Source organism: Rhagoletis zephyria, unplaced genomic scaffold (assembly GCF_001687245.7).
Source record: "Rhagoletis zephyria isolate East Lansing unplaced genomic scaffold, Rhagoletis_zephyria_1.1 Rzeph_scaffold_02342, whole genome shotgun sequence".
NCBI lineage: Eukaryota > Metazoa > Arthropoda > Insecta > Diptera > Tephritidae > Rhagoletis > Rhagoletis zephyria.
This window is the reverse complement of record NW_016159426.1, coordinates 1,069-27,878: the sequence shown is the minus strand read 5'-3', so window position 1 is coordinate 27,878 and position 26,810 is coordinate 1,069. Positions and strand designations below refer to the sequence as shown.

The 26,810-nt window shown below is 40.3% G+C and overlaps 1 protein-coding gene across 3 annotated transcripts; it reads right to left on the bottom strand.

Annotated features, from left to right (window-relative positions):
- Positions 1–266: 266 nt before the first annotated feature.
- On the bottom strand, positions 267–21,732 carry LOC108366610 (mucin-17). 3 transcript variants are annotated; one of them, XM_017621058.1, is made up of 11 exons: positions 21,471–21,732; positions 16,695–20,942; positions 14,074–14,136; positions 13,434–13,574; positions 13,286–13,351; positions 13,138–13,224; positions 12,942–13,076; positions 5,112–10,729; positions 4,562–5,004; positions 4,149–4,397; positions 267–4,019 (listed from the first exon to the last, which is right to left on the bottom strand). In XM_017621058.1, exons 1-11 carry the CDS (start codon positions 21,709–21,711, stop codon positions 653–655), a joined length of 14,658 nt encoding a protein of 4,885 aa, XP_017476547.1. In that variant the 5' UTR covers positions 21,712–21,732; the 3' UTR covers positions 267–652. The 3 variants fall into 3 exon arrangements, with proteins under 3 accessions (XP_017476547.1, XP_017476546.1, XP_017476549.1); XM_017621057.1 differs by lacking the exon at positions 21,471–21,732 and having other exon boundaries at positions 16,695–21,338; XM_017621060.1 differs by lacking the exons at positions 14,074–14,136; positions 21,471–21,732 and having other exon boundaries at positions 16,695–21,338.
- Positions 21,733–26,810: the final 5,078 nt, after the last annotated feature.

Sequence of the window (26,810 nt, the reverse complement as noted above, 5' to 3'; positions counted from 1 at the left end):
GGTTAGGGTCTTTGTGAATCAATGTATATTTACATAAATCGAATGAAAAGAACATCTTATAAAATCGACATACGATTATTTTTATTTTATTTTTTGTTTTATAGACATAAAAGTACAATATAGTATGTTGGTAGTATTAGTAGTTTGTTGTATTTGGGTAGAATATGTATGTATGTATGTATAACTACTACTCTATATGCCAAAGGCGAAATAAAATGCATATGCAATTCATCATTATTTATTTTGTCTTTTTTAATTTTTTTTAATCGAACACAAGATAATGAAATATGTCTGCGCGTTCATGCGAACTAATTTAAATACAGGATAACTCAGAACAATTCCGTAAATTTAATCGAGAAAAAAAAACAAATCAATGGTTATTCATTAAAAGACAAAATAAAGATTTCTGCTCATTAAATAAAGATTTCTGCTCATTAAACTTCTTGGGGAAAAGGCCGAAGATGTGGCTTGAATGAATGAGAGATGGTTAGTAGATGTATGATTCTAATAGCTAGCACTGTTATCCCATTGTGAATGCATTAGCTGATAACAAAAATTGTAAGGTTGCTGATAAAAAATTGTAAATGCTTAAAAAAACTAAGCGCAACTACACCCGTTACTCATATTATCTTTTCTGTTGCTCTTCTATCGTTCACTTCCGGCGCGAACGCGTTGCACGTTTGGCCGGCGCTGTTTTCTCTGCTGGCATTTCAACGGCAACAGCTTCCGCTGGCATTTCGGCACTGGTGGTGCTTGAAGGCGTAGCGGCATCGAATCGAACTACTTTGCGGCTCCGACTGCTACCTGTGCTCTCTGAGGCTGTATCTATGTGTGTGGCGTCATCTTGTTCGGCGACAGCGCGACGACGTCCGCGTTTCGGCGCAGGGGATTCGGTAGCCCTGGTAGCTGGTTTACGCGTTGTTACCGTACGTTTTTTATCTGCTGCCTTCCCTCCCTTAACCGTTGCAAGTGGCTTGTCTTCTACTTCTTCCGTAATCGTTAGCGCTTCCTCGTCTTCCTCATGCTCATCGTCGGCATCGACAGCTAGCGATAACTGGGGCCCACCACTACTGCTGGCTTCACTATCTTCTTGTAAGACGTTTTGTGAGGTATAGGAACGAGCGTCGTCATCGTCATCTAGCTGTTTATTGCGCCGTCCTCCGCGTACTCCGCGCCCAGCAGCTGTGGCTGTTCGTGCCTGCTTAGTTGGTTTTTGGGTTTCAATTGAAGGCGTTGCTGCCTGGGCGCGTGTTCCCTTTGTTTCGACATCAGTGTGTTGCTCCTCCTCGGTGGCATGAGCGCCTCGTCGCCCGCGTCCAACACGCGCTTTTGTGTGTGAACCAGTTGGCTCGTCAGTTATAAGTGCCGCTGCTGCCGCGGCTTTGGCAGCTCTTCCACTTCGGCCACTGGCAGTATGTGCCTGCGGCGTCGGCGTGGAAACCATTGCGGCCGATGTGTGGTGTGCTTCATTCAAATCACTTTCTAGGGGAATGTTTGCTTCAGCATGCTTGCCACGTCGCCCGGGCCGTTTAATAACTTGAGCAGTTGTTTTCAACTCTTTTTCTTCCGCATGACTGCTGCTGTGGGTCGTTTCTAGCTCAGAATGTGTGTGTTCTAATTCCGAACGCGATTCCTCTGAAGTCACCGCAACAGCAATGACGGCTTTTTCAGTGCGCGCCCGTCCACGCACCGGGGTGTGTGATTTTACAGGCGCCTCAGTTTCAATAGCGGAGGCTTTTCGGCCGCGTCTGACTGGGGTGCCGCGCGCTTGTGATGTAGGCGTTTCGGCACCAGCGGCTAAATTGAGTAGCAGCCGCTTCTTCGGAGTTTCAGCTTTAGCTCGCTCCTCCTCAAGGTACTGTTGTACGCGTGCGGTGGGTTTGCGTTGCCGACCACCACGACTTGTGGTTGCGACCGCCGATAAGATGGGAGTGCTCACGGCTTTAGACGCGATTTCTTTCACAGTCGCCGGTGTCGTTTCCGGTGGGCTCGTTTTAGTCGCGCTTGGGCTCCATTGTTTCGGAGCAGCGTTCGCTGCTATTGTAGCGCTAATGGTATTTATTTTAGGCAGCGCTGCTTTTTCGATACGTCGTTTCAGATCAACCTGTGCTTCCGCATCTGAGCTCTCGTCGTAGTTGCGGTCTTGTGCGGCAGCAGCTCGTCTTGGTATATTACGCGAGCGTTGTGGCGTCGTCGATGATGACGAAGTGTTGCCTCCAGCGTTGTTATCTGCATCGCCACCAGTACCTTCATGTATGCTACTATCGAGCGAAGAATCGCGTCGCTTCCGACTGAGTGGACGCTTCTTTGGCGGTTCACCTCCGCCGTCGCCAGCCGCTGTCCCTTCCACGCTATTGAGGGAGTCCTTGCGCTTACGTCCGCTGCGCTGCTTTGATGATACCGCAATGGGAGACTTCTTCGGTGCCGAACTAGTAGTAGCTTCCTCCTGGGGTCCTTGTTTATTGGTACTCTGCGATTCGTCTTCATGATGTGACTCACGGCGTCTGCGAACGCGCTTAGCCGCGGCCTTTGTCGATTCTTTTTCTTCTGTTTCGGATTTTTCAGCACCATCTGCATGAGCCGACTGACCTTCAGCTGTGGATCCACGTCGTTTACGTATCGCCTTATGTGGTTTCTTATCCTCTACCACTTTCACTTCCCCGCCATCTTCAGCATGAATGTCTTCACCGATTTCTTTTTTCATTTCTTCTTGTTGTTGTGCTGTCTGTGGCTTATTCTGGTGGGTCTTTCCTCTCGGCGCACCGCGTTTGTGAGCTGATGAAACTTCATTGATTGCTACTGTGGCAGCAGCGGCCGCTCCTCGGCGTCCTCGTCGCCCACCTACTGATTCCGAAGCCGCGTTCGACAGTTGCTCAACGGTAGGTTCTGCGTTTTCAGATGTTTTAGCCACAGGATCCGTGCCAGCGGATTCATCCACATTTTGAGCTTCATCAACAGCTTCTGTCTTGCGTTCATGCTCTTCATCTGTTTCTGCTTTCTTTCTTCGATTCACGCGGGTTCGACCATCATTGGCAGCCTTTGTTACTGGCTCCTCTTCTTTTAGTAGTGGCGTCTCTTTATTCGGTTCCACTTTGAGGTCCTCTGATGCCTCGGACAATTGCGGACTGCCTTTGGTTGTTTGTGAAGACTTGAGTGTACGCTTGTTACGTGTCAGTGCACGTTTCGAAGTCTCTGCTGTAGAGTGGTGCTCACACTCTTCATTTTCTCTCTCTGTTTTTATTGCGTCCCCGACTTTATCAATTCCTTCTTCGGGAACATTTGAAGACACAACCTCGGTGACTTCAATAAGTGTTGGAAGCACCGCGGCAATAGCAGCAGCATCCTCTTCTTTGCTCGTCTCGGAGGTTTCAACTACTTCCGGCTCCTCATTAGTTGGCCTACGCCCGCGGCGATGTCGATGAGTTGGATGCGACTCAATATGCTCCTCTTTGTTCGAAGTTTGACTCGATTCGGAGACGGTCTGCTTGCGTTTGCCGCGTTTAGCAACAGTTATAATAGCCGAAGTAACTGGTACTTCGACATCAATGTGATGTTCATATGTAATTTCAGTATTTATTTTCGAAGTAGAAATTTTCTCCTCGTTTTCGGCCGCTTCCGCAGCAACTCCATGTCGCCGCCTGCTCGTACCTCGTTTTGTTAATGTGTCTGTATCCTTCGTTGCTACCTCATCGACTTCTTGTATCACCTCTTCTGCGCCGGGAGTACCGCCACATACGTCATCAATCTTGTCAAATTTCTTCTCACTATTGTTATCATCAGTCGTGACTTCAGTCTCCAACTTCTTTTTGTACTTTACTTCAGCAGTTTTGATTGGATGCTGTTCCTCAGTTGTAATTTCGGGTTCATCATTTTGCACCTCTTTTATATCTTCCAATTGTACATCCTCTTTTATTTTTCCTGGACCTCGTCGCCGTTTACTTGTTGGTGCATCAGATGATGTGGCCTCATCTGTGCTGAGCTCGACGGGCGTTTCAGCACGTCGACGCCCACCACGCCGCCTGGTTGTTGTTGGNCCTTTTATTTTCCCTGGACCTCGTCGCCGTTTACTTGTTGGTGCATCAGATGATGTGGCCTCCTCTGTGCTGAGCTCGACGGGCGTTTCAGCACGTCGACGCCCACCACGCCGCCTGGTTGTTGTTGGCAGATGATCTTCATCTTGAGTAGAGCATTGGCTTGATTGTGAGCCTTTTCGATTGCGTCGTGTTGGCCTCTGTGCATGTGAATCCTCGTGTTTATCAGGTTCGGTTTCTGCAATGGTTTCTGTGCTTGAAGAAATGTCTCTCCGAGCTTCACTAGTCGGCTCAGTTGTAGTTTTCACAGCTTTATCTTCGTGTTCGCTAATGATCAAGGTAGCTGGTTTATTTTCAATTTTTGATTTTTCGCTGGAGCTTNATGTTTATCAGGTTCGGTTTCTGCAATGGTTTCTGTGCTTGAAGAAATGTCTCTCCGAGCTTCACTAGTCGGCTCAGTTGTAGTTGTCACAGCTTTATCTTCGTGTTCGCTAGTGATCAAGGTAGCTGGTTTATTTTCAATTTTTGATTTTTCGCTGGAGCTTGGCAATGGATATGCGCCCCCTATGGGCTTGTCATCCTCGGCGATATTGGCTGTTTCAGAAGTGCTCTTGAAGAGCACCTCATAGCTTGCCTTTATGTATGTTTGCAACTCTGCTTTTTTCTCGGCTATCTGTTCATTAAATGGTGCAGATTCTTCTACCAATGTTTTGCTTTCAATGTTTGCCTTTGAGATTGATGATTTATTAGCATTTTTAGCATTCATTTCAATTTCCTCAACCAGAGCTTTATTTTCAATGATCGCCTCAGAAATTGGTTCTTCAATTGCTTCGGTTGTTTGTTTTGATTGCGATTGTTTACGTCCTTTACGCTTATTTGGTTGTTGTTTTCCATTGGAAGTTGTCTCTTCGTGCACCTTCTCTTCCTTTGCCACATTTTCCGTGGTCTTAGTTGAAGTTTCTGGTGTACATACCTTATCAGCTTCTTCTAACTCCGACTTTGGCATTTCTGTCTCAGTATTGAATATATTTTCCTCAGTTTTTTCCAAATAATGCTTTTCTTTTATTGTTTCACNTATACCTTATCAGCTTCTTCTAACTCCGACTTTGGCATTTCTGTCTCAGTATTGAGTATATTTTCCTCAGTTTTTTCCAAATAATGCTTTTCTTTTATTGTTTCACGCTCGTCTTCTTCCAACGCTACATTCTCAATAGTTGCCTTGCAGATTTCTTCACACTTTTCTGGCGCTGTTTGTTTCGATTGTGATGGCTTTCGACCTCTTCTTTTCACTAGCGGTTCACTGCTTTCTACTTCGGCTACCTGCATAGAAGATTCCACGGACATATCTTCTGTGGGTGTTTCTGGCACTATTTCTTCTGATTTATTTTCAGACTCTTCTTTATGTTCGGGTAATTTTGTATCCAGCTGTAACTTTTGTTCGGGCAGATCAACATTCATAACCACTATTTCACCTTCAGTAAGTTTTTCAGCTTTAGATTGAACTTTTTCCTCTGCGGCGGTTTTCTTAGAGCGTGATGGGTTGCTAAGTCTTCGTTTAGCCGGTTCTTGTTTCCCCTCCGATGAAGTGGCATCGACTATTTCTTCATTATTATCACGGTCAGCATTTAAAGATGATGGTATTGGCTTATCTGTGTTCTTTTCAACGTCCTGTTCTTGTGATTTCGACTCTCCAATGGTTTCAGTACGTGGTAGTGGTTCTAATTGTACTTTCTCCTCAACAAGTTTCGCTGTTGTATCTAAGTATGGCTCCTTAATAATTGCTGCAGGTTTCTCAGATACACTCTTGATCTCGGTGGCTGCTTTAGAAGTAGGCTCACTTTCTTTTGCGCCCTGTGGTTTAGATCGCGATGGTTTCCGACCAGTACGCTTCGTTGGTTGGTGCGCTCTATCGGATAGGTTTGGTGCATCTAGATCTTCTCCCGACATTGATGCTTGCTGCACCGAAGCTTCTGTCTGATCAGCTATACTCATGCTCTCGGCAGCTAATTCATCTATTTCTGCGGTCGTTTGTTCAGATCGCCGTGGCTTGTGATCAGTACACTTCGCTGCTTGATGCGCTCTATTGGATGGTGCTGGTTCATCTAACTCACCCCCTTCATCAGGTTGTTTTATTTGTTGTACCGAAGCTTCTGTTTTATTTTGTTGACCAGCGTCCTTCGTTTCCTCTATTGCTACTAATTCACTCGTTTTCACTGGGCTTTCTTCACGCGTGTGTGTTGTTTCTGCGATGTTTTCTGCAGCGTTTGACTGTGCCTTCACTTCTATCACTTTTTCTTTCACATCATCTTCTGATTTTTCGCTTATTACATGTTCGCTTACTTCTGCTCCAATAATTGCTGGCGTCGCAGTGACAATTTTTTCCGAGTTTATTTCTTTAACGGTTACAGTTTCCATTTCTTCCTTTGCTTTAATTTCAATTGTTGCAGGCGTTATGTCTATTTCGATAGCAGTTTTCTGCTTGTTAACGGTATTTGATAGTGGTTCTTCTGCAATTTCTTCAACATCACTATCCAGCTGAATCACTGAATCGTCCACTTGTAATACCGGCGCATTTTCACCGTTTAGGGTTTCAGCCTTTTCCTCAGTTATGATAATATTTGTACCAGCTTCAACTTCAACAAGCACATCAGTGTCTGCAATTATCGGAGCTGTTTCACTATTTGCATTATTTAATTCCATTTCATCGCTAGTATCTCTAATTAGCTTTGGCACTTCCTCAGTGGCAGTGTACACCTGTGATTCATTTGGTATTTCTACCGCAGCTTGTGAAGTCTCTGCAGCATCTTCGATAATATCAGCATCAGCTGTAGACTCCACAGAAACTGCCAAAACGAGCATTTCATCCTCCTCAAGTGATTGCACATCAGCGTTAACTTCGGTATCGATATAAGCTTCGGCTACAGCATCTGGCTGAGATTGCTGCTCAACCGCTGTAGCTTCTAGTTGTCCAATTATTTTTGTTTCAGCTTCTTGTTTATCTTTTTGATTTACTGTTGAAACGTCCATGTTCGCCGATACGTCTTCTTCCACAACAGCGGAGGTTAGGTCAGTACTTTCTTGAGAAATGTTCAGCTCAATTATAGGAGTTGGGGCACCATTTTCTGTTGTGATAGTGAAGTGATCCTTGCTTTCAGTGTATATTTGCTTTGAACTCACAACATTGACTATGCTTTCATCAACGGCAATTTTCAAGGCCACCTCTGTATTTTTCAATTCAGTTGCGACTACAGTTTCCATTTCTCCAGCTTTGACTTCATCTGATGCATTTTCCGACTTCGTCTTTGCAATTTGTTGACTGGAAGAGCTAACGTCCTGAGTTGCAATTTCCTCAATTTTCTTTTCGACACTTTCTTCATCTGCTTCCTCTTCGGTTAAATCAAATATAACTCCTTGAGTTGTGTTAACTGTTAGCGGTTTCTTTGGCAGCTCATCGCATAAATCAAATATATCACTCTCATTGAACTCATTTTCGATGGGTGACGCGTTTTCTGAGCCTTCGCCTGGAACAACATTTATAGCTACATCGCCAGCTGACTCGAGCTTCTGACCACTATCATTTTTGACGGTTGAAGACTTTGTAGTTGAAGGAATTTCGGAATTATTTTCTTGAATTCTAAATTCCTTACCTAAAGATCCTTTAGTTGTGGTGTCTATACCGATTGAAGACTCAACGTTTGATGGTATTACCGCCTCATTTTCTTGTAATTTAACTTCTTTGGCTACAGGTTTATCTGTTGCATTATCTTTTTCAATTGAAGCTTCTGCACTGAGCGAAACTTCTGGCTGATTTTCATTTTCAAGTATAACATCTTCTGCTGAAGGTTTTGCGATTGTAACATCTTTTATAGCTTTGATATCAGGTTCAACCAATTTCTGTTCAATAGGCTCGGTATGTTTCACTTCAAGTGCTGAGATTTCGGTTGCATCTTGTATTCTTTGTACATCATCAACATCGTCAGCAGTAGCTGTAGAGTTTATTTCTGCCTCCTCAGTTTCAACTGCCTGTTCTGTAGGTTCGTCAGAAGTTTCGGCAAATTCTTGTCCTTCACTAGCAGTTGTCTCGTCTGCAGGTTTAACTTTATCTACTTGCTCCGATAATCCAACAGTTGCAATCGCTAGTTTCTCCTCCATCACCTGTACAGGCTTCAATGTTTCCTCCTTTGATACATCGTTCGAATTTTCTACCTTAGCTGTTTTTTCCGATGCACTGATATAATTTTGAGCTACCTCGGCGTTGGTATCACACTCCTTATCAGAGTCGTCTACCTCTTGTATACATTCATCAATAAGCGTTGGTTTTTGCTTGCATTTTTCTAGTTTTGCTTTTTCTTCAATGAAATCAACGGTTACGTCCGATAGGCGCTGCTCAGCGCCCAGTGTTAAACGACGAGGAGCTTGTAATATTTTCTGCGCACGCGTTTTATTGACTTGATCAGGTGTGGCGGCCCGTCTACCTTGACTGGTGATTGTTTTATGTGCCTGGAAATTACTGAATTCTGTGTCAAACTCTTCATTTGGTTTTGATGCATTTACTTTTTTATTTTGATCATTATTCTCCATCTTAGCCGTATTGTCCGCTTCTTCAGCGAAATTAGTCACTATCTCAGATACGGACGACAGATCCACGGACTCTTCATCAATCTCTATTATACATTTATCTACGAGCGCAACAGAATTCGCTCTTTCCCCAGCTAAACGGGATTTTTCAAGCGTTAAGTCAATGGAACTGCTAGCAAGCAACTTCTCGGCGCCCATGCTCTGCCGACGTCCTCTCGTATATTGTGGTTGCCGTACCTTACTGCAACGGTTAGGAGTGGATGCGCGCATTTGCTGGCTGGCAAGGTTTTTGTGTGGCTGAAAGTTGCTAAACTCAGTATGAATATCACTTACTTTAGTCTTTTTAAACGCTTTTGAGTTACTGAGCACTGTGGATTCAATGGATTCGGATGCACTAGAATCGTCGAGGTCGATGATCTCAGTGTTATGTGCACTTTTAATTGTTTCTTCAACTGCGGGTGTTTCTGTTTGAGTTGTGCTCTCAGCCGGTTTCGTCCTGTCGTCATTTGTGTCAATTCCGTCAGCATATTCTGCTTCAGAATCGCTACTGTCTACAAACATTACAGGAAATTCTTCCTCGCCCATTGACTTATTAGCGCCTGTTGACGCAATATCATTTCCCGATTTATTTGATTTTACGTCGGTCTTTTCTTTTTCTTTCGCATCATTTTCCCCCTTGTCTTGCATCGACTCGGAATCGCTTACTATCAGTGGCTCTGAGAACACGGATTCGTTGGTTTGATCAAGCAAGTTAATACCACTAATTTCTGATTCAATGGGTGTTGTTGGACGCAATGTATCGTTTTCATCAGCTACTACCTTATGCACTGATTTGGAGCTCTTCGATGCACTTGGGAGCAATGGATCTGCCATTGAGGACACGGCACTTATATCTGCAAGTAATTCTTCGGTTGTGTCTTTGTTCACACCAATGACACTTGTCTTGCAAGCCGATGTTGCAAAAGGATCTTGTTTTTCTTTCGAGGATTCTAATAATGAAGCCGAAACAGTAACTTCTTGTTCCTCTTCTTCCAGCTCAGCATTTTCATCCAAATTATCTACCCATTCTTGTATATCGGTTTTAGGCAAATCGGATATAATATCTGTTGCTGAGAAAGGTGAAAGTAGGGAATCTGTTGCTACAACTGATCGACGTTTGCGTTCGTAAACTTTTTGTGGTGGCGTTTCATCGAGCGTAGTGCGCTCACCTACTAATTCTTCGAATACTTCTTCGGCGGAGAGGTTTCGTTTGGTTGTAGTTTTCGCTGCGGGTGTTTCGGGTACGATTAATTCGATATCACTTTCACCAGTTGTAGAAGTTACGACGTTTTTATCTTCCTCCTCCTTACTTTCCTTTTCCGTGTTTTCTTCAACATCCTCTGTAATAGTAGTATCAACACTAGTCAAACGTGTACTTACGGGCGTTTTGTAGATATCTTCCAGCGGCCGCTGGCTATTGCTATGTAGTTCATATTCAGTTGTGGCAGTCATAATATCGAGCATGGTATCCGCACTGGGTTCCAAAACAGCGCTTGCTGGTTCGCCAGGTATCATAACATCTTTAGCACGTGGCGTTTTAAAGAACTGATCGAGCTCTACATCTTCATCGTCATATTGCGCGTTAAGTTTAGAGCGCTTTGGAGTTTGCATAAGCTCGTCCAGCCCGCCCAATTGGGGTGTACTACACGCTTTAGGTGTGCGTAATAGTTCCCGCATACCACGATATTGTGGCGTACTGGTGTGTTTGGGAGTTTTCAACAGCTCACGCATACCAACAAATGTTTCGTGTGTTGCGTTAGAACTCGAAGGCTCTTCTTGTTCTTCTTTTTTGCCCCAAACAACCTCCTCTTCATGTGCTTTCTTTGTTACTCTGGTTATGGCTGTAGGGGTCTTCACTAAATCAGCTAGTCCTGAAAAGCGTTCTTCATCATCAGTCAAGTCCGCTGCAGCTGTCTCAACTGTTGATTTGGACGTGCGTCCTAAATCTCGTACACCAATAAGTTTTGGAGCATCGGCGCATGGTTTGGGCGTTTTCGGCGTTTCTGTAGCTGTGTCTAGAATCTTTACGGATTTACGATGTCTCTTAGGAGTTTTTGGCGGCATATCAGCGTCAGAATTTGCTGAAAATTAAAAAAAAGTTTGAGAATTAATTGTATAGCAGATTCTGTTAAAACGGTGAACAGTAAAGAAAATGAAAAGGTAGTTACTATTCTGTATATGAGACATTCTTTTTCATATCGGACACCAAATCTGGATTACAATTTCAATTGGCTTCATATTTTTTTTATGCGATCTATACATGAAATAACCTACCATGTTTGCGAGGAAATTTTTTTTCTCTGACCTATGATCTGCCAATGTTTTGATTTTTTCATCATTCTGACCAATCATGTACTTCTTCAAGTCGTTATATCCTAATGTTAGAAACTGTGTTTGCTGGGTATCTATTAACAGCTTGACTATTTTTCTTCCGTAGAGGATTTATGGACCTTTAAAATGGTGTATAGCAATATATTGTAATACATACGAAGCTTGTTGGGAGTTTTCATCGGTTAAACTTTAATTAGACCCTATTTTTCTTAAGTTTTTCAACGTTGACCATAAAAGTTGCCAAATATGGTGTATTTACCAAAGAGAACATTAGGGGTATTCTCGAAATCTTGCAAAGCCGTTGCACGTAGCACGGATTGCACGGATTGCATAATTTGCAAACACCTATCAACAAAATACATGGGAAACAACATTTCCCACCGCTGCAAAATATGCAACGTTGAAACAAATGTATATATTTTGCAAAAAATTATAGCAAAATAAATACGACCCTGTGCTAGTTGTTTTGTTGTTGGAATTGCTACATTTTTCTCTCATTCCGCTCGCTTCATTTTTTCGCTGTCTCTTGTTATTGTATTTGATACAGAATTTCGCTGCTTGCTACCTATCCATGCTACCACTTTGCAATGGGATGCTCTCGTACTCTTCCAAATTTGGAATAGTATTTTTGCATTTCGTGCAATCCGTGCATCGTGCAAGACTTCGAGAATACCCCTATTTATTTTCGAAGAAATTGATATATCACCTAATGTAATTGAATAAAAATTGTCGAAGTGGAGCAATTTAAGCAAAAAGACGGCCTTGAATTTATATGTGTGTACCGGACGGTCAGATTTGTTGAGCAGTATGGCTAAGGAGCTCATCAATATTTATTGAAAATTTATATATGCAATGGCTCTTAACCAAAAACTCAAGCCGATCTCGACCAAATTCGATATACACATTGTGCTTAGCCTCCTTAAGCACCGTGCCTACAGCGTTTACGTAGGCTGCTGGATGACGTGTCTGACCAGTAGCTTACTGATAGCTTCTGTCTTGTCGTTGTTGAAAGCACCATCAAAGTCTAGGAAGCTAGCTAGGGTAAATTAGTTTTGTTCACCGAGAAAATAATTTGTACACACTTGGATCCGTTTTTATCGACAATAACTTGAATGGAACCAACTAGCTAAATCTAAAAATTAATAAACTTTAGCTAGGTACTAAAAAATAATATAATGAATAATAATACATATTTTTAAATGAACTAGTCGCCATATGTATGTAGGAAACTGATGGTTACTACGACAAAGTAAAGGAAGTCAGAATAAGAATGAATAATCTGCCTGAAAGAAGCTGGTTTTATTTTTGGTACATATAATGACAATTCAGCTTGATGCCGTTTTTAATGAGAACAACAATAATTTGCAAATGGTAAAAATAAATAAAAAAAATTTCATATAAATTGATTATGTTTGAAATGCAACCGTTAATACCAGCTAGTAGTTAGCACTCGTGCGGCTGTGACCAGATTAGATCTATTTATATTTTTTTAGCCACAGATACGAGTTCTTCCTTCCTTTTATGTCAAAATCAAACAAATTTATGATGTTGAGTAATAGAAAATTCCTGCTGGACTTTTTGGCGAACAGAACTATTATCTGTATTGAAGTCTACCCATTACATACAAGAATTCTCAATTATATATTAGCCTTTTCTAATTCTCCCCACGTTGTCGATATTTGGCCATGCTGAAGAGTTTACTTATCGTTATTTTAAGTTGTCCTAACTCCGGCTAAAAAGCAGAACAGCATGCATCGAATGTCTTAGATAGATCTTTACAAAAAGTTAACTGCTTGGAAAAAAAGCAATGAGACTAAAACGAATCTCCTTCGGTGCCCAAAAGTAAAGATATGTATATGTACATATATACAAATATCTTGTATATGGACCCACACCATGTGAAAAATCTCTGCTCTCTATGGATGATTATTATTTTTTCTACTAAAAATAGCAAATACAAACCTCTGGCTTCTTCTTTAACTTCTTTGCCATATTCATAATCGGATTCATCTAGAATTTCATCGGATTCATTAGTTTTTACCGTTACTAAAGCGTCAATTTCAGACAGCTCTTCTGCTCCGTCATTGGTTGCTATCGCTATGGAAGAAATTTCAAGATTAAAGCATAAACTCAATAACGTTATTGGACCAAACAATACCCTTTGCATTAGCTGTACTATCTGAGGTATTATGGACGATGTCTTTTTCATCTGTTTGAAGTTCGTTGAATGAAGAATCCGGATGACCTAAAAGTAATGTGCGGTTAATTTGAAATACATTCGAAAAAATTCTATAACAAAATATTACATTCAGACTCTGTGTCAGTAGACTTTATATTATCGTCAGGCAGTTCACACGCTTGTTCACTTCGCACTACAATTAGAAGATTTTTCAGTCATATACATACATATATAAACATATTAAAAATATTTATACATATATGCGTTTAACTTACCTTCATTAATTACATTCGAATTTTCTTCATTTTCTACATTTACTACTTCAAATGTTGCTGGGTTTATTTCCACGTCCTGCTGCGTTTTGGTGTTAACTTCTTCACAAATGCTCTCCTCAATCACTTTCGCTAAGTTAGGCTCTGAAGGCGTGGAAAAATGGAAACATACCAATGAGAGTTTAATTTTAACAACAAAATGAGTGCGCCTAGGCAACACAACAGAAGTGAAACTTCCCCCCCAAGGCGAATTAATATAAGGTGATAGCAGGAGTACAAAAACAAAAATTTACATGTATTTTGTTTTTGCTTTGGCGGCATAAACTGTCAAAATCTGTAAGAGTGTGTGTAGAAATTTAAACAAAATTTTTCAATTTGATATCAGAAGCCGTGCGGCGAAACACATACACAAAATCAGCTGAGCTAGTAACACTACCTTATATAAATTCGCCTTGCTCCCCCCGAATAATTAATTTTTTAAATTATGTTCTGACTTTTTATGCTATGATTGAAAATTTTTTGTTTTTTTTTTAATGAAAAGATGATACGAATTTATAATACAAAAATGGCAAATTACTAATCTCAGAAAGAAGAGAGTGAGGGAAGTTTCCTTCAAATATATCGTAGCTTTCATTAAACCTACCAGTTGCTTCCGAAATTTCACCAACAGAATGCTTATCAGCTTCCAAATTGTGTTGTTGAATGTCTAGAAATAAAAGAAATGCCTTACAAAAATATAAACTTATCGAAATATATTCACTCGCTCTACTATATCTGCGTTCACCTTTGTTTTTTTAAATATTCACAATATTTTTTTTGTTATTTTTGTACAAAAATATGGTTCATGCTTAATGTGACCAACTATTTCATAGCTCAAAGAAGTACAGCTTAGGTTGAGTTAAATTAACGCCGCGATCCCATTATGGAATTTCGAATGGGGCTAATTTCGATCCCTGCGAGCTCAGTGTTTGTTCAGAAGTGCCGTCCGAAATGCTTCCATCTTAACCTCGCGAAGGTTGGACAGTCTAAAGGAAAGTGTGGAGATGATTCCACTTCATCCTCTTCTTGACAGCTGAATCAAAAGGATGAATTGAAATACTAAGTCTCACCGCATGAATACAAATCGCACAATGGCCTGTCAGAACCTTCATCACTAGCCCTTGAGGTAACGTGTTTTAAAGTGCCCTATAAAAACATATTCTGCAGCAGAGAAACGTCTTCTTTTCTTTTTTTTAGGCACAAAAAGACCCGGTTTTCCTTATCCTAATAGCAGTTCGTGCTGCGACAATTTTGTTTGCAATATCCGCAGACGCCGTGTTCAACATATGTATGTTAAGCTTCAGTGTAAGTGTGGTTCTTAATGCTCCGCTAATTCTTGTTTTACAAGTCTAGCTTTCTCTAGTGAGTTCTACCAGACAAGGGCTCCTTGAAAAATTATAGGCTTAAATCTGGTTTCCCAGAGCTTATGAATGCATTTAGACGAGGGACCCCACCATTTACTGATAGCAGTACAAGGCACCGACACCTTTCCTCACGGCTTCAACGATAGCCGCCGTTAATCACCCACCTAGTTACCTGGTTCAGGTAACCTTGAGCCGGATCAAACAGGGTGTATAGAAATCGTTCCTTAATCAAAAGTTCCACATCATCTACATAGGCGATCACCCGACAGCCCACTTTTTCCAGCTCCTCTAGAAGGTCGTTTACAACCGCTATCCAGAGCAAGGGAGAGAGAACACCACCTTGTGGATTGCTCCTATTGACTCTGCACTGAGTGCAGACGCTCGCCCACTCCGCCCGGCAGTTCTGTCACCAAGTAAGCTGTATATAAGCCTTATTAGATTGGTTTCCACCCCCATATTATGAATATACTTAACTATTGCCTCTGGAGTGACATTGTTGAAGGCCCCCTCGATATCAAAGAATACCCCTACTGTATAATCTTCATGCGCGAAGGCTTCCTCTGACCACTGACAGTCACGAGGAATCGCGTTTCTTATGTAAAGTTCTATCAGTCTCTCTAGCGTGTTTAGCAAAAGCGTGTTTAGCAAAAACAAAGAGACTGATAGGCTTAAAATTCCTAGGGGAAACAGGGGCATTCGGGATGAACGCAACACTGACTACCCTCCAAGCTTAAGGATGTACCCGGTCCTCACGCAGTTCGCATAAATAGGATCCAACCAATTGTACGACACCTTCAGACCTCTTTGCAGCTGCGCAGGTATGATGCCATTTGTCCCCCGCGACTTTAATGGTTTGAACGAATTTATCGCCCAGGCCATGTGATGACCGTCCAGAAGATCGGAGAAGGACAGGACCTGGGGGGAGATTCCGTAACCAGTTAGCGACAATTTTCGAATCGCTGTAGCACTTTTCGGCGCAAACAAAAAAACATTTATATCATGCGTCAAAAAGTGCGATAGCGGTCCGAAAATTGTCGCTAACTGGTTACAGAATCTCCCTCCTGAAGTACAAAATATCGCAAAGAAGTACATTTGACTGTACTTCGAAGTAGGAAGTACAAGAGCGAAAAAGATGTACGGTTGGTCACATTATTCATGCTATAAACAAAACCATATCAATCAAGGTTTCAAACTGTATACAATATTTAGGAAAATTTAATGAATTTTCATCAAAATTTTAAACTTTTTAGTCAGGGTTTTTTACGAAAATTTCTGGTATGGTATACAATTTAAGGAAAATTTAATGAATTTTCATAAAAATTTTAAATTTTTTACTCGGGTTTTTTACGAAAATTTCTGGTATGCAGTTTTATATCTCATTGAATTTAGTATAACAATGTAAAAATTTGAAGCGGCTGAGAAATCGCGTTGATTTTTAATATTTTATTTTTGCTTACGACTCTAGGCATTTTTCTCCATAGAACAAAACATTCACTCATACCTTGTATGGAGAAAAATGCCTAGAGCTGTAAGCAAAAAAATTATTCAAAATCAACGCGATTTCTGACCCACTTGAAATTTGTACATTGTTATACTAATTTCAATCGGCTATAAAACTGCATACCAGAAATTTTCGTAAAAAACCTGAGTAAAAAATTTAAAATTTGTATGAAAATTCATTAAATTTTCCTTAAATTGTATACAGTTTGATACCTTGATAAATGGTTTTGTTAATTGCATCAACCATATTTTTGTACAAAAATAATAAAAAAAAAGTATAGCTTGCAAAACATTGTGAATATTTAATAAAACAAGGGTGAACGCAGATATAGTGGTGCGAGCGTATATATAGAGCACTCACCAATGGACTCCTGTGCAGCTTCTTTGAATTCTTCTTCAATAATCGCACCCATATCTTCGGCTACTGAACATTCTGTCAATATAGTCGTTAGTCTGGCGCGCAAACCACCACGTTTATGCGGGGTCAATGAGGCAGCAACGGCCTCCTCATTGTCCAACGACAGCGATGAACGTCGCCTTGTGATACGATGTGGCGTGTAACTCACCTCAGCTGATGCCGAAGCCCGACGACGCGTGGAGCGGCGCGGTGTACCAGCTTCGGTGACGACTTCCAGAGTTGGTGTTATACAACGAGTCGGCGTGAGATCCTCATTTGCTGAAGCTCTGCGTCTAGCACTGCGTCGAGGCGTATAAGTGCTGCTATCAATTGCCAGTTGTGGAGTTTGTGCGTTCATTCTGCTTTGAAGCGGCGTTTTCAATAATGTCTGTATGCCTATCAGCTCCTCCTCGTCACCTTCAACTGCAGCAGACGCCGCTGCTGCGCTGGTGGATGCCTTCGGAGTGCGCATTAGATTACGCAAGCCAATAAAACGGGGTGTGGAGGTTTGTGATTGCTTTGGGGTGCGCAGCATTTCACGTATACCACGGAGATTTGGTGTTTTGGGCCCCTCCAACGCAGAGGCACCAGTTTCAGTGGCGATGTCAATGGATTTGTTATCCTCATCGGCGGCAATGATTTTCTTCTCCTCCTCCTCCTCGTTAGTGACTGCTTCAACTGTTTTGACGTTTTCATGTACCTCAATAACAGTTGTGTTGGTGTCAATTGACATAGTCGCAAATTCATTGGAAGCCTGCGTTGGCTTTTTAGTTGCTTCCGACACTTCGTTGGAGTCGTTTTCGATTGATGTGGGGTTTACTGCAGGTTTCCCGGAGTCCACTGAAGACCCCTTGAGTTCTGAAACAGATTCTTCAATTGCCTTAACCGGCTCTGCCATCGTATTGCCAATAAAAGACTTATCTGTCTCTACTTTTCCGAATTTATTCGAATTCGGGACAGCAATCGTTAACGATTTCGCTTCGCAATCTGCTGGTGTTGCATGTATATCTTTGTCGGTCACTGAAGTTTGTTGCTCTACTTCATCATCGGTAAACAATATATTTTCTTCAAATATTTCGGTTTCTTCATTTTCTATCAGTTCAATTTGTACAGACTCCACCACAGCAGCCTCCGAGGCAATATCATCTGATTTTGGTTCGGTTTTAGTGGCTTTTGTTTCATCCGCAAGCTCATTTGGAGCACCTTCACTATGATCTACCGGCTTCTCTTCAAGGTCGCCTTTTGTAGACTCTGGCGCATTAGAAGTATTTACTTCGGCAGTAGTTATTTCGAGCATCTTCATTTCTGGTTCTGTAGGGTTATTTGTAATTTGATCAACTTCACTTATGATTATCGGTTGTTTGGAGGCCCCTTCTTGCTCTTCTGATGTTATTGTCTTTTCTACAGAGCTACTTTCAGTAGTGGACACATCAAACTCACTGGGCGTGGTTATCGATGTAATCGATACCATTTCCGTTTTCACTGAACTAGCATTCGAGCCGGTGGACACGATCTCAGATGTTGATGGCAATATATCAGAATCAGTCGATGATACATCCTCATTCACGCCTGGTTTAGCGTCGGGGGCCATCTTACTTGAATTTGGATCTTCCGAGACAGCATTGTCGGCGTTCTGGTCGCTGATTGTAAAGTCTTCCACATCAGCTTCCAATTTGTTGGTATTTGTTTCTTGTTCAGCAGTCAAAGCACCTTCTATTGCCGTACTATGTGAAACGTTGGTATTATCCTTAGCAACAAGCTCTTCGATTTTCTCGCCTACGTTCGCAGAAATCGCTGCTTCCAATTCAACGGCGTCCTCATTTCCACTGCTCGTGTTATGTATGTCTTTGCCCAACTGCTGTTGCAATTCATCAGATTTATTCAGAACATAATCGATCTCTTCCAGCAGTTCCGCTGTGCCTTGAGATTCCCCGGTGGCTTTTGGAGCGCCTTCGTCTTCAAGGCCTTCGGTAGGCACTGGAGTGACCAGAATGGTTTCGGCTTCGTTGGCATCTAGTTGTGCAACCATGACGCTACTGCTTACCTCATCTGCATCTAAGGTCTCGAGAACTCTATCGTTGGACTCTTTTGAAGTCTCTTGCGTTTCAGCTTCCGCAGTGTTTACTATTTCTTTGATCCGGTTAGAATCTGCAGAGATATCTTGCTGATCCGTTTCCAAAGTAGTTGCACTCGTACCTAATAATTGCTCAGTCCTAACACTTCGTTCCTGGTGTTGCTGACTAGCTATTGTCCCTTCTTGTGGATTAGTCGTCTCTATTGGTTTATCACTCGACTCGACAACTTCGGCGAAACTTTCCGATATGTGTTCTGACACGTTATTGTCTTTATTTTCTTTGAAGTCTTGCACACTCTTCTCTTGCTTTTCAAACCCAATGGTTTCTGCAACATCAACGGGTATATCAGGCCCTGCCTCGGCCCCAACCACAGATACTGATTTCTCTGGCGAAAACGTTTTATTAATTTCCTGATTTTGTGACATGGATGCGTCCATTTGTTTAATGGAATCTTGTTTAACCGGCGAAACTATTACATTTTGAGCAGTAGAAGCATTTTCAGCTTTAAGATTCACCTCCTCTAGCGAGTCATCCACAGTGAAGGTGCGGCTTAACTCATTAACTTCATTTTTAACATTATCGCTTAAAACATTCTCTTTCCCTTCTTTTCCTGGAGTATCTGAAGGCAAGTCCTCATTTTTTGTTTTCTCCGATGCTAAATTTGTAGTTTCATTTTGTCCGCTTCCCTTTATCGCAGCTGCAACTAGGCTGCGCGCACGCGAAGCTACTTGACTGCGGCTTGCGCTAGCGGTGCAGAGTGACTTACGTGCTTTTGCCACAAGTTGAGCACCGATGGATGTTGGTGAATGTTTGCGTGGAGGCACAATCGAACGCCGTGGTTTCGAAATATGTGATGTGAGTGTTGAGCTGCCGAATGATTTGCGCACACCTCGTAGTGGTGAGGTACGCTTTGCTACTGCTGCGCGCGATGCAGAAGCGGGCACTTTCCTGCCTAGAGTGGCACCCATTTGCAGCGGAGTGGAAGTTGTTATTGCACGCTCCCTTGCGGGGGTTGATGTGCTGCTTGCACCAGCCAAGCTGCGCCCTGTCGTGAAGCTGCGACGCTGTGCTGCAGCCACGTTACTCGGAGATCCTATAGCGATGCGTCCCTTAAGCGTGGAACGGGCTGATCCGCCAGTTTCATCCATATTAACTTTACGCATAGGTGTGGTGGGTAGTTGTCGAATTGGCGTGGTGCTACTGGGCGCCGTACGTAGTGGAGTGTTGATCTGCTTCTTGGCGCTGGTCAATATGGCACGTTTCATTAGGGACTGCGGTGTGCGCAGTGGAGTAGAAGTTACCTGTTTATGTCCACCACGCTGTGGGGTCTTCGACGGTGCACCCGCACGCACGGACGGTGAACTAGTGCTGGGGGTGGCCGAGTCTTCTGTCGAGATTTCAATTACCGCAGTAGATGAGTCAGTGGAACCATCGACACTTATAACTGACTCAGCACTTTGTGGTGTTATATTGGATTTACTGGTCGACGGCTCTACTAACGGAGTCCCTGGTAGCGTATGAACGCCCTCCTCTTCCTCTGGACCTTCTTTTACGTTGGAAAAGGCGAGCGGAGTGGTAGACAGTTTGACGTCGCTGGGAAGTGTTTTATTGCATTTAAAAGTAGGGCGTCGACGCGAGCTGGCTGGTGCCAATACGCTCGGTGTAGTTAAATCAATTAAATGCATGGAGGAATTTCCGGCAGCCGTACGTGAACCGAAAGCTTTCTTCGACGTTGCCGGCGTGGTGAAATCAATAAAGTCGCGACTGCCTTCGTCATTGTAATCAGAGAGCACGCTTTTCGGCGTGCTGTATACGCTCCTGGGAGTCCTGGCTAGACAAGTAGCTGAAGGCTTACAAACTGCTGTAAAAGATTTTTCGATGCGAACGCCGGTTTCGCGGGGTGAGTACGATGTGATCACAACATCAGATTGGTGGCACAACGACAAAAGACTCCTTTTCTTTTCAGTACTTTTATTTTCTTTGTTTTGTGTACAATTTATTAGATCCGCTTTCGGGGTATAATCTAACTTAATTAGCGGTGTACTGGCAATGGTTGGCGCACTTCGCTGTAGCTCTGGTGTAACGCTTCGACGTTCCTTAGGCAAAGTTTCTATTTTTATTTTGCCATCTGCACTATCTTTTGATGCAGTAGTTTGATTTGATATGCCAAGTTCATTATTACAAACTTCTGGTAGTTGTGAAGATGTGTCCTCTTTTGCTTCGGACTTATTTGTGTCTGTGCTGGTACTAACTTCTTCACCATTCTCGGACTCCGTGATGCTTGGTATTTCAGATGAAGTGTTACCTTCGTCATCTGAGTTAATGCAGTATGCAAAGCTATTTGTTGAAAAATTAAATAATTCCCAAAAATAATACATTTAGATATTTTGTTGTGTTGTTTTTTTTTGTGTAATTAAGACAAATAAAAAATGTTGCTCAAGAAAAAACTGAAGAGAATACACGCAATTATGAATGTATGTATGTATATATATCGATCAATATCGACTTTATTTCAAAGCTCTAATAAGATGAATATTTTAGTTTAGGTGAACANTGAAAAATTAAATAATTCCCAAAAATAATACATTTAGATATTTTGTTGTGACATATTGTATTTCAAGACAAATGCGTATGTTTTCAAATAAAAAANTGCCATCTGCACTATCTTTTGATGCAGTAGTTTGATTTGATATGCCAAGTTCATTATTACAAACTTCTGGTAGTTGTGAAGATGTGTCCTCTTTTGCTTCGGACTTATTTGTGTCTGTGCTGGTACTAACTTCTTCACCATTCTCGGACTCCGTGATGCTTGGTATTTCAGATGAAGTGTTACCTTCGTCATCTGAGTTAATGCAGTATGCAAAGCTATTTGTTGAAAAATTAAATAATTCCCAAAAATAATACATTTAGATATTTTGTTGTGTTGTTTTTTTTTGTGTAATTAAGACAAATAAAAAATGTTGCTCAAGAAAAAACTGAAGAGAATACACGCAATTATGAATGTATGTATGTATATATATCGATCAATATCGACTTTATTTCAAAGCTCTAATAAGATGAATATTTTAGTTTAGGTGAACATTATAACTCAAGTAAAAATTGAGATATCTTAACGAAACTTTGTACGTGCACTTCTTTCGGACGTGGGTCGGATGGTATTGAAAATAGGAAAAATCGGACTAACAACCACGCCTACCTCCCATATAACGGAAATTTTCAAAAATACGAAAACTGCAATATTTTAGTAACTACTAAAGATTATTCAATCAAAATTGATATTTACAATAATTTTTAGATGAAAAATAAGAATACTATAAATTTTTGGAAAATGGGCGTAGGCACGCCTACTTATGGTTACATGTGTATATCTTGGTAAACGCTGCGCCAATTTCTTCCAAACTTGGCACAGTTGTTAGCCTTGCTACAGCATACCAAATGGCCGAAAATTTTTAAAATCGGACAATAACCACGCCCACATTCCATATAAGGGTAACTTAGAGAAATACGAAATCTTCGATAAATCAGTAAATATTAAAGCTAATTTATTCAAAATTTACGCTTGCAACAATTCTTTACCAAAAAATACGTTTACGATAAAATTTTGGAAAATGGGCGTGGCACCGCCCACTTATGATCACATATATGTAATGGCCGAAATTTTTTAAAATCGGACAATAACCACGCCCACATCCCATGTAACGGTAATTTGGAGAAATACGAAATCTTCGGACAAATCAGTAAATATTAAAGATAATTTATTCAAAATTGATGCTTTCAACAATTCTTTACCAACAAATACGTTTATGATAACATTTTGGAAAATGGGCGTAGCACCGCCCACTTATGATCACATATATGTATCTCGGTAACCACATAAAAGCAAAACGTTGAACGCTTTTGATATAACGGTAAAATTCAGAAACGCTTCAAACTAAGGACGCTGATTTACTCAAAATTTATACGCCCCGGCTTACCATGTAGCGGTAGCTTTCAGAAAGGTGAAAATCATATATTTAATACTTGCGCCGGGTGTCTAATGTTCGACTCCGCCCGAACTTAGACTTTCATACATGTGTGTTCAACTGAGTTAAGTTGAGTTAAGGTAAGGTGAAGTTAATTTAAGTGGAAGGTGAAGTGAGTTTAGATAAATGACGTGAGTTGAGCTGAGGTGGGGTAAGGTAAGTTGAGGTGAAATAACCAGAGACCTAGAATAATAATTATTTCATGGGGGAGTTTTGAAAAAGTCATCCAAATTTTCGTAAGAATTATAAAAGTATTTTGATAGACTTTTTTAAGCCATCGATAACTATTATTTTAAGACTTATATAGTAAAAGTCTTTTGATAATAATTATCAGCAAGATATACATATATTTTTAACTCTTCAAAGACTTTTATTTTCAGAATTATATTATAAAAGTCTATTCATATCCCCTATTCTAGAACCCGAATTTTCGAAATTCGTAATTCGTAGCTACGTTACGAAAAACGTAAAACCGATTGAAACATTTGTATAGTGTTGCCAATGACACATGTAAGATAAACACAGTTTTTACAGGAAAGTAATTTTTATTTGTGCAGTTTAACAGTTTATTTAATAGCTTATTTATTCAGTTAGTTTAACAAAGAAAAATACCGTTGATGTAAACAATTTGTTGCATACTTTTTTTTTTTTTTTAAATTACACAAATTGCGAATAACAGCGACCGCGTGGTCAAAGAGCCATTTTGCGACTGATGTAGCAGACTACCGATGGACTTCGACATCTGTGCCAAGTTGACATTGATGGAACGGAACGGAATGCTAACAAACTTTTCTCAAATGTTTCGCAAACCGTTCTTAACTTAAATTGATAAATAATGTTTGATAAAAATTTGAGAAAACGTTTAGTTTCAAATGATAAACAATGCTAGAAATCAAATTGAGAAATACAATTTAGTTAAAAAAACACTCATCAAGTGCTTATTTATAGTAACATTGTTTGATTTTACATGTTTTGAAAGAAACGATGGATTCTATAGCATTTGCAATTATAGCAGCGGAGTAAGAGCGCGTTATGGGAATGATTTCACAATGATATGCGGAGCTGTCGGGCATAGTAACCATGGCCGCATCTATGTCAGCTTCTGGTTGAATTGTTGAACCGCAAGCCAGAACTCCTCCTATGTCTGAATAACTGGTTCTCATTCCAGTCAATGCAATACCAACTTTGTTAGGTCCACCAGCTGTTGCGCTTGCTTCTAAAATGGTGACAGGTAATAAGGTCAATGGAAATAAGGTCAATTGACTTTATTTCCCACCCTGGTGCGAAATATGGTCAATTTACTTTATTTCCCACCCTGGTGCGAAATAAAGTCAATTGACATTATTACCTTTTCAAAAGCGAAATAAAGTCAACAAAAATTTTGAAATAAAGTCATTGACGCTATTTCCTCATTCAAATGGAAATAGCGTCAACAATGCTTAAAGTATGTCGATGCATAGAAAAAAATGTTGTTCTTACAATAAACATTGCCCCGTAAAGGTGTTCTTACACAATATGTATTTGCATCTGTAATGTGACTTTTTCAATACATATGTAATTGCGAATGTCTATCAAATTCGCAGTCTTTATTTAACTATTTAAAAATACGTTCTTTGAAAACGAAATAAACTGAACTCAGATGATTCTATTTAAGTTTCAGATGAAAATAGAAACATTTCTATTTCGTATGTACTTGCATCTGCTTTTTACAGAAACAAATCTAATTTGCCTTTACACGATATGTTGGCATTTCCATATGTAAAAAATGGCATGTACACACGCAAATACATATCGTGTAAGAACACTTTAAGTGTTGTTTTTGAATAAATGAAAAAGGTTATTGCCAAATCCTCAGTGTTGTGATATTAATCCACACACAATCATGAACTACCACAAAATGATTGTATTAAAACAATTTAAATTACGAATATGTAAAAACACGATGCGAAAAACTAAACGCACAGCTGGAACACGAGAAATATTTGAAGAAAGAGTGTAGAAATGATCCATAACTTGCAATACATGTTGAAGAAACAGTCCATGACCAAAAACCCCGGAGGAACCCTGAAAGAATTCTGTTTTAAATTAGCATATTTTGAACGAATTCGGAATGTCTAAGGTGGAAAAGAAACCAACCTTTCTATAAATGTGCCAAATAGAAAAATAAAAGTGCCAAAAATGGTGTCATTCCTTTTAATCATTCACATTTAGCAATAAAAAAAGCCACATTTTCCAAACAAAAGTGCAATGATAAAATAAGATAAACCAGTTGAATAGCCTTTATAAATTAGAAAATTTTAGTTGAGAAAAAGAAGTGCACGCAAAGGATTTCACAAAAATTTATTGAAATGTAATTTTTTTACAAAAGTGCCATTTTGGCACTTTGTGCCAAATAATTGAAAAATTAAGTGCCATTTGAAGTAAAATAGGGACAAATGGCACGGTTTGAGCCAAGTTGGCATCCCTGCTTCTAATAACTTACAAATATAAAAATGTGAAATATCGAGGGCTTGAATTCATTAATACCCTCTATCTGCAATTTGCACAAAAACTAATTTGTGATTTTAGAAACCATCTGGGACTTATTACCTGTCGTTATATAAGGTAGCATTAATATCACTGATGACAGTTAAAGCTTAGGTGGATTTTTATGTCAGAATCTCACGGCGTAGCGTGACGTGGTGTGCGCGCCGGTCGCGCGGTGTAGCGCGCTGACGGGGCCGCCGCGAAGCTAAGCAAATTTAATGTTTGAAAGAGAAATAATGGCAATGGATTTTATTTCGTTTTTAAAAAGGTAATAATGTCAATTGACTTTATTTCGCACCAGGGTGGAAAATAAAGTCAATTGACCTTATTTCCGTTGATCTTATTACCTGTCACCCATTTTAAAAATAATTGCTGGATAATCGACTAGGTCTCAAGTTAGCACTACATGCCATTTTTTTTTCTTAACAAACGAAAGCTACAAATGTTTTCTTTCCACAACAAATTTACGACAAGCAGGCTACAATAAATGCCGTTATCCCATGTTTGCTATCATAATTTAATCGACAGTGGGGCATGGTGTCAAGTTAGCACTACATACTAAATTTTGTTCGAAAAACGGTCAACTCAACTTTTTCAGAAAAACGAAAACTCCAAATTTTTCCATTTCACAACAAATTTTCAAGTCAAAACAATTAATGGCATTATAACATATTGGATATCTCAATTCTATCGACTAGGTGTATGGGTCAAGTTAGCAATACATACCATTTTTTCTTAAAAAATTAAAGCTACATATTTTTTCTTTCCACAACAAATTTACAACAAAAAAGCTACCATTAATGCCGTTGAAACATTTTCAATATTTCAATTTTATTGACTAGGTGTATGGTGTCAAGTTAGTACTACATACCATTTTTTCTTAAAAAACGAAAACTAAAATTTTTTTCCACAACAAAAAATCTACAATTAATTCCGTTGTAACCTTTTCAATATCGCAATTCTGTCTTAAATGGTGCATGGTGTCAAGTTAGCACTCATACTAAATTTTGTTCGAGAAAAGGCCACCTCAATTTTTTCAAGAAAAACGAAAGCTACAAATTTTTTCTTCTCACAACAAATTTTAAAGCCAAAAGCGTTAATTAATGGCATATTGGATATCTCGATTCTATCGACTAGGTGTATGGTGTCATATACTACATACCAGTTTTTCTTAAATAACGAAGCTAGAAATTTTTTTCCATAACAAATTTACAACAAAAACGCTACAATTAATGTCATAGTTAACTAATTACGAAAAGTGTAGTAGTGCTAACTTGACAGACGTCATTTTTAACACATGTGATAGAGTAACTTGTTTTTACGCTCTAATTACACTGCTCAACAATTTCAGGGTCATTGTCTGGGGCGGAATGATACCAACTCTGGATGAAAGATCAAGACCCATATAGTAAAACCTTAAAATCGTTTTCAAAAAAGAGTTAAAATACATATGCTGT